The sequence below is a fragment of the Tasmannia lanceolata genome, unplaced genomic scaffold (genome assembly GCF_043159265.1).
Source record: "Tasmannia lanceolata isolate RefF3 unplaced genomic scaffold, GAP_Taslan_0.1 ptg000015l, whole genome shotgun sequence".
Taxonomy (NCBI): domain Eukaryota; kingdom Viridiplantae; phylum Streptophyta; class Magnoliopsida; order Canellales; family Winteraceae; genus Tasmannia; species Tasmannia lanceolata.
The window spans coordinates 23,463,857-23,475,579 of record NW_027518692.1 but is presented as its reverse complement, the minus strand read 5'-3'; the positions used below and the strand labels follow the sequence as shown (position 1 = coordinate 23,475,579).

The 11,723-nt window shown below is 38.8% G+C and overlaps 1 protein-coding gene across 1 annotated transcript; it reads right to left on the bottom strand.

Annotated features, from left to right (window-relative positions):
- Positions 1-4,553: 4,553 nt before the first annotated feature.
- On the bottom strand, positions 4,554-10,321 carry LOC143845782 (uncharacterized). The gene is made up of 3 exons (XM_077354195.1): positions 10,165-10,321; positions 9,887-9,957; positions 4,554-5,135 (listed from the first exon to the last, which is right to left on the bottom strand). The coding sequence occupies exon 3, from the start codon at positions 5,121-5,123 to the stop codon at positions 4,680-4,682; it is 444 nt and encodes a 147-aa protein (XP_077210310.1). The 5' UTR covers positions 5,124-5,135; positions 9,887-9,957; positions 10,165-10,321; the 3' UTR covers positions 4,554-4,679.
- Positions 10,322-11,723: the final 1,402 nt, after the last annotated feature.

The window sequence follows — 11,723 nt, the reverse complement described above, 5'->3', positions numbered from 1 at the left end:
GAACCCAAGAAATCACATTTGACGAATCACCTTCCACCTCTATTTTACCTTCCACCTGCTCCTTAAATATGCTCATGCCAACGTGAATAGCCCGAACGTAGGCCTCCGTGGAGGTTCGGGCATAGTCTTTGTTAAGCAGTCATTGTAATCAGAAACTGTTTAGATGGATGGAAAGCTTGCTTCCTAACGAGTCCCCATGCTTCCTCCTAATTAAGAGTACATTTTCTATTTAGGAGATTATTTTTTTTATTAGAAGAGAGTTTTCTCCATTTTATAATGTTGATGTTGTAGGGGCGTATTTTGAAAAAAAAATTGAGTTTATTTAAAACTTAAAAACTCATCGTAATTTTCAAATTAAATTTTTGTAGATCTTTTTCTAAATATTTTAATCTACATGAACTGTGAGACATAAATCCTTAAAACTTGTAATTCTAATAAGTAGCGAAATCTTCTTTGTTATTTGTAATCCTTACCTGTGTGAACCTTTTCTCGCTAACTTACTATAATCTTAGTTTTTGTATAATTTTTTTTTTCACTTTGAATGGGGCTTATTACATTCGATTTTCTATGACGTTCCGTTTATGGTCTCTCCACTTTCTTATAAGCTTTTCTCTGCTGCACCTGTTCTTTTCCCTTTTCCAAATCTCTTGTTTCTCGTATCACTTCTGCCTTCTGCACTCGCTTTTGACTCTGCTTTTGACTCTTGCGACTATGGCATAAGAACTATTAAACTAATTGAATCCTTTTTAGGCCCGTTTGGTTGCCACATGCATGGCATCCTCAAGGATGTCCCAAGTAGAAAAGTGCTTTTTTGGTGACTTTTATGGTGTTTTGTAGCCAATTTAGCACTACAATACCTAGAGACTACCAGACAAGATTCAAAGCTAGCCACCCATAAAAAAAAAGAAAAAAAAGATTCAAAGCTAATTATTGCTTGTCTAGTGACTGACACTCATGTTCCCTATTTATACCTTGCCATTTTCCTCAAAAAAAAAAAAAGAGAGGAAATTTGAAATGGAATTTTGCTTTGGGCTGTGTTAAATCTACGCCCCAAATATCTTAAATCCCCCTCTCTCTCTCTCTCTCTCTTTCCTCTCCTCTCCTCAGGGTTAGAGAGAGAAATAGGAGAAACACATAGGGGGTCGATTTAAGATATATGGGGGCGATTTATCACTCTCCTTTTGCTCTCTCTCTCTCTCTCTCTCTCTCTCTCTCTATATATATATATATATATATATATATATATATATATATATATATATATTCTCTTTGTATATATTCCTAAAGGCACGCCCCTCTCATTACTCTTATGAGATTGGCAACCAACTGCTACTTATCACTCTTATACCAGGTAAATCCTAGACAGATCACACATTACAAATGTTTGTCTCCTCCATGTTGACTAATATACCACTAATTTACAAGGTAACTATCTGCATCCAAACCGATTATCGGATTCCAGTTATCTTCAATCGATTATCGGCTGATTTCTCATCATTCAAAAAATAAAAATAAAATATTGGCTTGTTTCTGGTGGGTGGGAGAAGGGAATGGAAGAGAACAGCAACGGGGTTAATGAAATCTCATATATTAATTGAGATTTCTATATCATGTGGTTTCGAAAGTAACGGAAAAGATTGGGATACAGTCATCTCCTCCTAGGCCGAGGCATATGTTAAGGTTTACACAGTTGAGATTCACCCTTCCCACTCCCCTTTCATTTCCCGGGTTAATATTGATCCCTTTCCAAACAAACACCAAAATAATTGCTTTGTCGTTTTTAAAGCAAGACTAATTTTTAGTGTCGTAGTGCTTTAGTAGGCTGATAGCGTATGTCATATTTACCACATACAAATTCCTGCAAAAACTTATGAAAGTTTAAGTCACGTAATATGTCTATCAAGACTAAAGTAGGTGCCACACCATTGAAGGCTCCATCTCGAGCCATCCAACAATAGCTTCTTTTACTAATTTCTCTCCAATTAGCTTATATCGATTGACTAGTTTTCATTGCCACAACTACTACCTTTAGCCACGTCCAATTTATTGTCACCAAGAATGGTTTTAACTAGGGGTGCAAGTTTGGCTGTGTCAGCCCTGACCCGGTTTGGGCTGGATTTTCAAACCCTGAGAGCGGGTCAGGGTTCATTTTTTAGGCCCTGACTCAGGGTCGGGTTAATGCCTCGCGTCACCTTGACCCAGCCCAACCCTAAGTTTTTTATTATAGAATTGAACCATTTGTGCATGTTTCTTTTGCTAATGTTTTCTATTATCTTGGATTGATGTTTCTTTATATTATTATTGTTAATAGTCTCTGCTGCCTGTCATGTTGTTGATTTCATATTGTCTTATTTTGTTCCCCTTCTCTGTTTATTGATCATTTTGTTCTATATGATATGTAGTTGCTTTATTTTTGGAACTCTTAACAGATATTTTCACTAGGGTCAATCAGGGCCAGCCCGGCCCAATCAGGGCGGGCCAGGGCCTCGCTGAGCCCTGTAGGGCGGGCAATGGGTTGAGGTTTTTTGGCCTTGACTCAGGGTCAGGGCGAGCCAGGGCTGAGATAATGGGATCCAAGGTTGGGCTAGGGTTTTGAAAAACCCGACCCAACCCGACCCTGTTGCAGCCCTAGTTTTAACACAGGCTTATCAAAAATTTTAAATGATAGAATGCTCTTGTGTAAACATAGTACATGTCCAACATCAGATAGGGTATTCACACATTTACTGAACACCTTTATCTTCACATATCTAATTCCTACTGCTTGATGTTCACTGCTGATGCTTATATAGATGAAATTATCCTTATACGAACCGTATTTGTTGAACTGCTTCTTACGGGGTGTCATAAAGCATCATAGTTGAGAACCTAGACTTTTAACACATACGACATTTAACACAGAAATCACATCCTTTTTAGATAAATTAAAATCTTTACCTTCTACCAAAATACCTTTGAGAATCAGTGGAAACTAATTTAGTTTTTCTGACCACCACATTTTTTTTTTCAATCTGCAAACTTCCCCATTTTCACCTTTTGGACTTAGATTTGCTTGTGCCTATTTCATTAAGTTTCCTCTCATTGGATCTACTCCACATGAACATTGCATCACTTGAAGGTCTTTTACCAGAATTTCTCTGTTTCTTTAGTAGGAAATGACACTACGACTGGGTTCATCTCAATAAACTTAAGTTGGCTCAAATTTATTAACAAACCATCTCATGAGTCAGGGCATCGAACAAAGTAAAATAAGGAGACAAGCATTTGGTCTGTCTAGAAGAATGTTGGAATAGTGGTAAGTAGTGTCTGGTTGCATGGCAGTTCTCTCGAAGAGTAGTGGAAAAAGTAGGGGTGTCACTACCAAAAGAAGAGAGTGAAGAGAGACATAGGGAAGAGAAAGGAAGAAAAGGCAAACCTCTTCCACCATTCTTCTACCAATAACTTCAATGTAATATCGGCAACTAAACATCGATGCGTGGCATTTGAAATTCCAATGAATGCCGAGCGTTTGTGCAACCAAAAAGCTAATAGGTGTTCTTCAAAGATGCTCTCTTTTATCCTTAAAAATCAGAATAATTGACACAGAAAGATTTGATTTACGAATGGCTTTCCGAATAACTGTTCTCAAATCGTCCTACAAACCCTTCAGTTTTCTCTGAAAGAAACATTGAATAATATCAAATTGTCCAATGTAAGAAAAAGGTCCACCATCGACCAATATTTTTCAAACTTATCACCTTTCATCATTATCAATTTCTTTTCTTTTTCTGCAACAGTTATGCTATAAACTTCCTTCACTAATGTCGCAATCTAGCTTTAGTTTTCAAAATGGAAAATTTGTTCTATCAAGTCTTTGATTGTAGTTATCTCAGATATGGAGTCAATACAAAAGAACATGGTTAAAAAATAAATCTTAGGCAGAGAAATACAAGTCATGAAAAAAAAAAATAAAAAATAAAAAATTATATATATATATATATATATATATATATATATATACAGGTACATGGTACATTTACGTGATTAGAGGAGGGTGCAAGTCTCTTCTTTCTTCATTAGATTAGAGGAGGGTGCAAATCTCTTGTTTCTTCATTATCAAAGGCGGCAACACAATAACTCCATCTACAAAGAATCACACATAAAATCTGAGAAGAACTTGAGAAGAAGAAAAACCCGCAACTTGTAAGCTCTCTTCAAATGAAAAATGAAAACCCTCACAATGTGTTCACACACGCACAGAAGAAAAGCTCAAAAACTTCACTCTTTTCTCTAGGTCTGCTTCTTGCGAAGTAAACTGAGCATAAAAATTGTTTTACGTCGATAGAAGCGGAGCCTAAATAAAAAGTAGCTATGCATACACTGGTTGAAAACCGGCACCATGAGAAGAAACACGCCCCTAGAAAACAATAAACATAGAGAGGAAAGCTTAGTATGTGACAGGGAGAAAAACAAGGAGACGACGGGTCTAATGAAAGAAATGAAAAGAGGAGTTGCCGAAACAAGAAGACTTTTAAATGGTTCTTCACTTTCCAAAAGCCAAAAAGGCAGTTGCCAGTTGCCATCCATATAAAGGAATACAATCCATGAGAAAATATTATCAAATTTAAAAGAGTCCCCTATTAATAAAATGTTCTCAACCATATAACGTTGACAACATCAAAGCCTTATTTTTCTTCAAATCAGCATTTCCTCCTCTTCTCCTCTAAGTCCTTCAAAACCCTAACAACTTGGGTCAAAATCTCCACAGGCTGACCACTTTCAACGCCAACCATCCTCGCTAACACCTCCAGCTTCTTCTTCACACCCTCATCATACAAGAAAATATCATCCATCAACTCATCCTCTCCTTTCTCCCCATTGGGACTCTGAATATCACTAGTCCTGCAATAAGAATTTTCTTCAGAAATGTCAGCAGTTGCAACTGAGCCTTCACTTTCCGAGCTCTGCAAATGCTCCACAGAGATTCCCATAGAATGGGATCTAAAAGCCTTTGCTTTTTCAAGGGCCTGTACTCCCAAAACCTTCAAATGATCTGGATTTTGGAAATGGGTATCGGATTTTGGGTTGAAAGCTGTAACGGAAGAGCTAGAAGAGTCGAAGAACACATATCCCTTTGCTTCCATTGTCACAGATTCCTGCCAAGAAATAAAATGCAAGTGATGAAGTAATGATTATTTAAAAACAAATGAAAAAACGCAAAAGCCAGACGTTACGAAGATGTTCAAAGTTTGTAATTTTGCTTAGAAAACGGCAGGAAGGAAGGGAAATTAGTTACCCAAATATAGTAGGAAATGAGAATAAGGAAACTACACAACTAAGGGCTGTTTGGGTACACTTGAATTATTTATTGGAAAATTTCCGTATTTTTCAAGGAATATTGGAAACCTACTAGACCCTGGAATTTTATTTTCCATGGTTTTTTTTAAAGTTGTCACGCTCCAGACCAGGGTCTGCGACAACGTCATGCGCCTATCTCTCACCCGCATGTGCACACCAGGCCAAGAAGATCAATTTCATCACCTATTCCACAAAACAGCTATGCAGAGCAAAAAGTTTTATTCCAAAGTAAATGCTGCTAAGTCTTACATCTATCCATCACAAATAACTTCAACTAATAGTTGTCAACAGTAAACAAAATAACGAATAAAGTATATGTGCTAAAGTTTCTAAATAAAATGAATATGAAAACGGTCTTATAAACTATACCCCGTTACTCCAAATCCTGCGTCATATGTCATGTTTATTCCTCATGATCTGGAAAAAAAAAACACACACACACAGATATATATATATATATGAGGAAAAAGATTGTGAGCTTGAGCGTTGGAACATATTCGTGAGCTTGAGCTCAAAAACCATTGAGGCCCACATTGTTAGGATGATCCAAAGCATTCATTAGAAAGGGCCTTACATAGATAGGGTGTGTACAAAAAATCAGCTCCATAGGATCATCCTAACCCATCCATTTGTGGAGGTCAAAATGGACAGACCACAAATCTGCCCATTTTTGCCCTCCACTTTTGGAGAGGTTAGGATGATTCAATGGCGCTGATTTTTGGTACACACCCTATCTATGATAGGCCCTTGCAAATGAATGGTTTGGATCCTCACAGAAATTGTGGGACCCATATGATTGGTGCACTCAAGCGCACTATTCCTTATTAGAGCTTGAGCGCACGAACATATTCCTCTCTCTCTCTCTCTCTCTCTCTCTCTCTATATATATATATATATATATATATATATATATATATATACGCCCACTAAGCACCAAATCACTATAATAGGTAGATCAAGTATGCAAGTAAAACATGATCATAAGCATGAAGAATCATTATAGACATACATGTATCAAAAACATATTTCATAGAAAGAGAAACAGAACAACTTTTTCCAACAGTAAGTTAAACCACAATGCAACAAGCACCCAAGAATACACCGTGACCCATTATATCGCTTAGGCTTTACTACGGTCAGTGCTGCAGCCCCAGCTGACAGGTATTGGTACCCAAGGTACCACGGGAAAAGGCCATGGTCAAATAGGGCATGTAAATCACCCTAAGAAAGGGAATCAGTTTCGCATGTGTTTGGCCATGGTAAGGGGAGAGGTGAGGCAAGGCGAAGAAACTCAGCAAAATGACCCCGTAACTTCAGGAGAAGGGGTGCTCTCCTATCTTTGGATTAGGAAAGCGTCACATTCCAGGGAGTAACGACTGTTTATTAAAAACACGGGACTCTGCTCTTTCATCAACTAATAGAAAGATTAGCGAGTCCACCATATTTTTCTTGACACAAAGATAATGAGATGACTCCATGTGCTATGGATTCATTATTTGTATTCTGATCCCGGAGCAATACCAAATTGTTTCAAAGGACGGTTACCTTGACGTCGACGGCTAATCATGAGGAAGGACGAGAGGGTTACTTGTCCGGTTTTTTGTTGTCGTTGTTTTCGCCAGCCGTACTTGTGATAGTTGACCAAGATCCAATATTACCACTTAGGTCTACGTTGCCACGATATTGTTCCATGGAAGTGGGTGGGCTGCTTTTTAGAAGTTCGGCCCTATTTTTTTTTTTGTAAGGGAGTGATTGAGCTTTTTAACACATATACTGTCGTACCAGCATGGCTCCACTAATTTGTTTTCGGGATCCGGAAATTACCCAACTCAAGTTAAGGGAAAGAGACATTGAAAAAAAAAAATGATACATGTCTCGATCTGCATAGAAAATTGATCATTTTTTTGGGCCAGACAGGAAAGAATGCATAGTACTAGAGAGACATGTTACGAAAGAAGGAATCACCAACCATAAACAAATATAAGTGATGAAGCCCTTAGCTCTGTAACTGCCTTCGGGCGAGGGAATGACCCCTGCTGACCACCAACATAAGAATAGACTATCCAACCAGAATGAAACTCTCTCAAGACTGCGCATTCGACCGATCTACATGACCACGTACTAGAGCCACAACTCCACTGGCAGGTAACGATACCAAAGGTAACACGAGAACTATACCAAGAACATGACGTCTAATAAAACACATGGTCAAAACCATGGTTTTAAATTTCGGTGGGGACCGAAACCGGTATTTGGTGAAATTAAATATTTCGCCATTTACCAAATTTCGGACGAAATTTCGGAATTTCTGTTCGGAATTTCAAACGGGAGTACCTCGAAATTTTGGTTTTCCGAATGTCCGAAACGGTTACCGAAACCAAAATTTTAAACCATGGTCAAAACCACGACCCAAAGGCCAAATTAATTCCATGGAATCAACAGTATCATGAAAACAATAAATCTTCCCACCCCAGAAACATGCGCACATGCTTGATCCAATTTTCAGAAGTACAATATGCCAAGAAACATGATTTCTTATAAAACACGATTTCATGAATATATATCAAAATACAACATTTGAACGTAATCATGAAAACACAATAACATGTAAAACAACATGGGTTCGAAAACCCTGGTAAGAGATAAGTACGTAGCATGAATGTTGATCAACTTCTTTCACAAGTGAAAATGTGACAATCGGGATGATCCAACTCCTAATAGACATTAAGAGTGCTAAATCGATGTCTAACATACATCATAGGGTTAATAGGAACCTAAAACAACCTCCAAAATCTCCCTGGGATCAAATCTCCCAAAAGCGATCAATGTCGCGGTCCCACGGTCATGCATGCGGCGATTGGGAAGTTTTTCCAGATCCCGCAGGTCCCCCGATTTTTATGGTTTTTCACCCAAAAACCCTCAACTTTCTTCAAGGAAAAATCACCCTAAAATCCTTGTATTCAATACTCTTCCACCCTTCTTCGACTAAGTGACCCTAAACGATCTTTCACGGGAATCTTTACAATGAAAGATCCCTACGAATCCGTAAAAATCGTTGGAAATCCTTCCGAAGGGAAGCCAACGATGAAAGTTGGGTCACACCTTGAAGATCTTACCATTACATCATTGATTTTACAGATCTTTAACAAAATCTACCATTAATAACCGCTATTAGTGATCAAGAATTAATATCTTACCTTAAATCCGAGCTTCCTTCGCTAGAAATCGCTCTCAGCAGCAACTTCTCCTTCTAGGGTTTTTCCTTCAGTTCTCTCTCTTTCTATAGTTTTTCTAGAGATTAGAGGGTATTTATAGCTGTTAACCCTAGATTTAAGGTAGATTTACTTAATTACCCATTCAATTTTCCAAATTTCCAACTATGTCCGACTAGGGCGATGGACGAAAATGTCCCTAGAGTTGGGCATTTCTTAAGCAATCTTTACTCAAGACGTTAATTTACGGTAAGGCCGCTGATATTATCACTGCCATGTTTTAATAATTGCACAAACTGTGCTTGTCTTTTCTTATTTAATTAGTTTGTGAGAGCTTTTTGGGAACTATAATAACCATTGCCAATTGTTTAGATAATAAAAGACAAGATGAGTTAGTGTGATTATCATAACATGTTAGTGCAAATGTCAATAGCTAATGGTAATTATACCTGTTTTTTCTAAGATGCCAAAGCTCATTAGATTAAAATTTGAAGCACTTATGCCAATATTATCAAATTATATCTAAATCAAAATAAAGAACTTGATTTTGTTTTTTTCTTTAATTTTTGGGAAAAGATATCAGCACAACCATGTTTTAATAATTGCACAGTCCCAGCTTGTGTTTTCTTTTTTAATTGGTTTGTGAGAGCTTGTTGGGAACTGTAATAACCTTCTGAGAGCTCTTTAAAAAGTAAAAACTAAAAGCCAAGACGTCATAGTGAAAATATCAAAACAAGGTTGTGCTGATATCATTCCCCTTCTTTGTCTGTGTGTTACTCAAAGGGGAATGATGCACTTATTGAATTAAATGCCACATGGGGCATTCCATCCGGTGGGTCCAGTGGGACCTACCATAAAATTCACACACACACAAATGAGCCTACCGTCTGATCCTTAACTTTCCTTACTGCTCATTAAAAAAGGAAACAATGTTTTACAATTGAGTATCCAGTGGGGCCTACCATAATAGGCCATTCAATTCAAGAGCTAGGCCATCAATCCAATGGTCACACAAGATGAATGGCGAAGATGGTAGGTATCTACATGAGTTTAGGGTGTGTAGAGAAACAAAACCCATAATAAAGAACTCAAAATCTTTTCACAAGGTTACAAATACGAAATACCAAAGATTTAAAGAGGAAAGAATAAGAACTTGTAAGTGACAGCAGCAGATCGTAAAAGAAGAAAAAAGAAGAGAGGGTAATGCATGCAGGCATATGATTTAATCTAAATAAGGTTTAGCAGAGTTGGATGAAAGCCCACAAAAGAAAAGCACACAAATTTGTGAATCCATACTTACAGATAAGAAGAGGAAGAGGAAGATGAAGAAAGTGTACCTGTTTGTCAAGAAGGTGTGAAGAGGGTCCTGTGTCTGTTGTTGCAAAGATTAAACTGGCATGACCACCATCTGTTTGACAAAATAAATCATAACGAGTAGGAGTAGGAGTAGTAGTAGTAGGTCATTTCAACCCATAATACGGAAACACAAAGTGTCTAATGAATAGGTCCTTTACCGCCTCTCTACTTAACTGCGCGAGGCACGCGCGCATGTACGAGGACGAGGGAGACGTTAAATGCATGATGATGGTGATAAGAAAGATGTGTTGCAGCTCACCTTGGTGTAGGATTAGATTGATAATAATACACGCTGGAGAGGCACGCGAGCATTTAAGTTGAGCGTTGGGCGGGGGACTGCTGCTATCTCTCTCGTACCTGGGTGAAGTGTTGCACGGAATAGAGCGTGCGTTAGAGGTTCGGCGATGATGCTTCCGATGGTTATCTTACTTGACCACTTTTCGGACTCTTGGATTTTACTCTGCTTTTGCACTTTGACTTGACTTCTGGTGGGTGACAAACGTGCTGTGGCAGTCATTAGACCACTTTAATCAAACACTATACTAGTTTGCTCTCTGTTGACGAGTGTTAGAATCCGGCCCCGACGGACCTGATACACGTGGTGAGTGGGTCGTTGAGTGTCTCCGTGGGGACTACTCCTACTCCCGAAGGGGGTGGGGGACATCCTACGTTATAAAAAAAAATACAAAAAAAAAAAAAAAAACACTATATTGGTTTTAGTTCTAGGGGTGCAACTCGGCTCGGGTCCAACCCGAAAAAGAGTCGGATTGGGTTCGGGTTTGGGCAATCTGACCCAAGTGAAACTCGACGTTTTTTATGGGATTTTTTTTTATAATATGCTTAAAAACTCGGGTTGGGTTCAGGTTGGAAAAAAGGGTTCCTCGAGTCTGGTTGAACCTCGTCAGGTTGGATCGGTTTCGGGTTGGGAAAAAGGGCTTCCTTGGCTCAAGTCGGGTTGGCCTTAACATGACCCAACCCGACCCGAGTGGCATCCATAACCTGTTGGGTGAGAAATATATTATATGGTGCACGGTCGTGTGCAACCCAGAAATACAGTGGGGCCCATATTATTTGGGTGTTCCAAACCATTAATTTGTGGGAAGTAGATAGGTTGTGCCTGAAAATGTTCTTGATAGGATGATCCTAACTGTCCGATTTGTGAAGGTTTAAAATGGATGACAGAGTATAGAATCCTCTATGGATGGGGGGGTTCAATGGTTCAATTAAGAAGATTTTCTAGCCACCTTCTGGGCATCCCTGCCTACGTCAGGCCAACAAATGAATGGTTTGGATCACCCAAACAATGTGGGCCACATGGTAATTTTGGGCTACTCATGCACGGCTGTCCAAAAGTTCACTGGAGAGAGAGAGAGAGAGAGGATTGTAATGTACAACTGCAAAGTGTAGGTGTTGCACTAAACAACCGGTAAAAAGGGGTCAATTCATCCTTAGAGGGGATGAATTTATCACCGCCAATCATATGATGAGGTGATGAAATAAAATGATGGGCTCCACCCAATGCATGGGATTGATCAGTTGAGGCTGTGAGACTTTTATCAAAACATGATGTAAAACTGCTTGGGACACTCCCTCACGAGCTAACCGATCCAATTCTCCGTTTGTGATCTTCCTATGTTGGAGAGAAACCTACCCCACGATCAAGGATCTCGTCAATAAATTCTGAGAATTACCAAGGAGGGAGAGAGCTCTCCCCACCTCGTTTGAATCTTTCAACCAACTTATAACGTTTAGAAAGTCACCTTTCACAATGAGACACCTCTCCCCACCATAAGTCTACACTCTGAAGAACACCTTTTA

What these genes read in the sequence shown, in the direction of transcription:
- LOC143845782 (XM_077354195.1), bottom strand. Translation starts at nt 5,123, where the DNA reads ATGGAAGCAAAGGGATATGTGTTCTTCGACTCTTCTAGCTCTTCCGTT.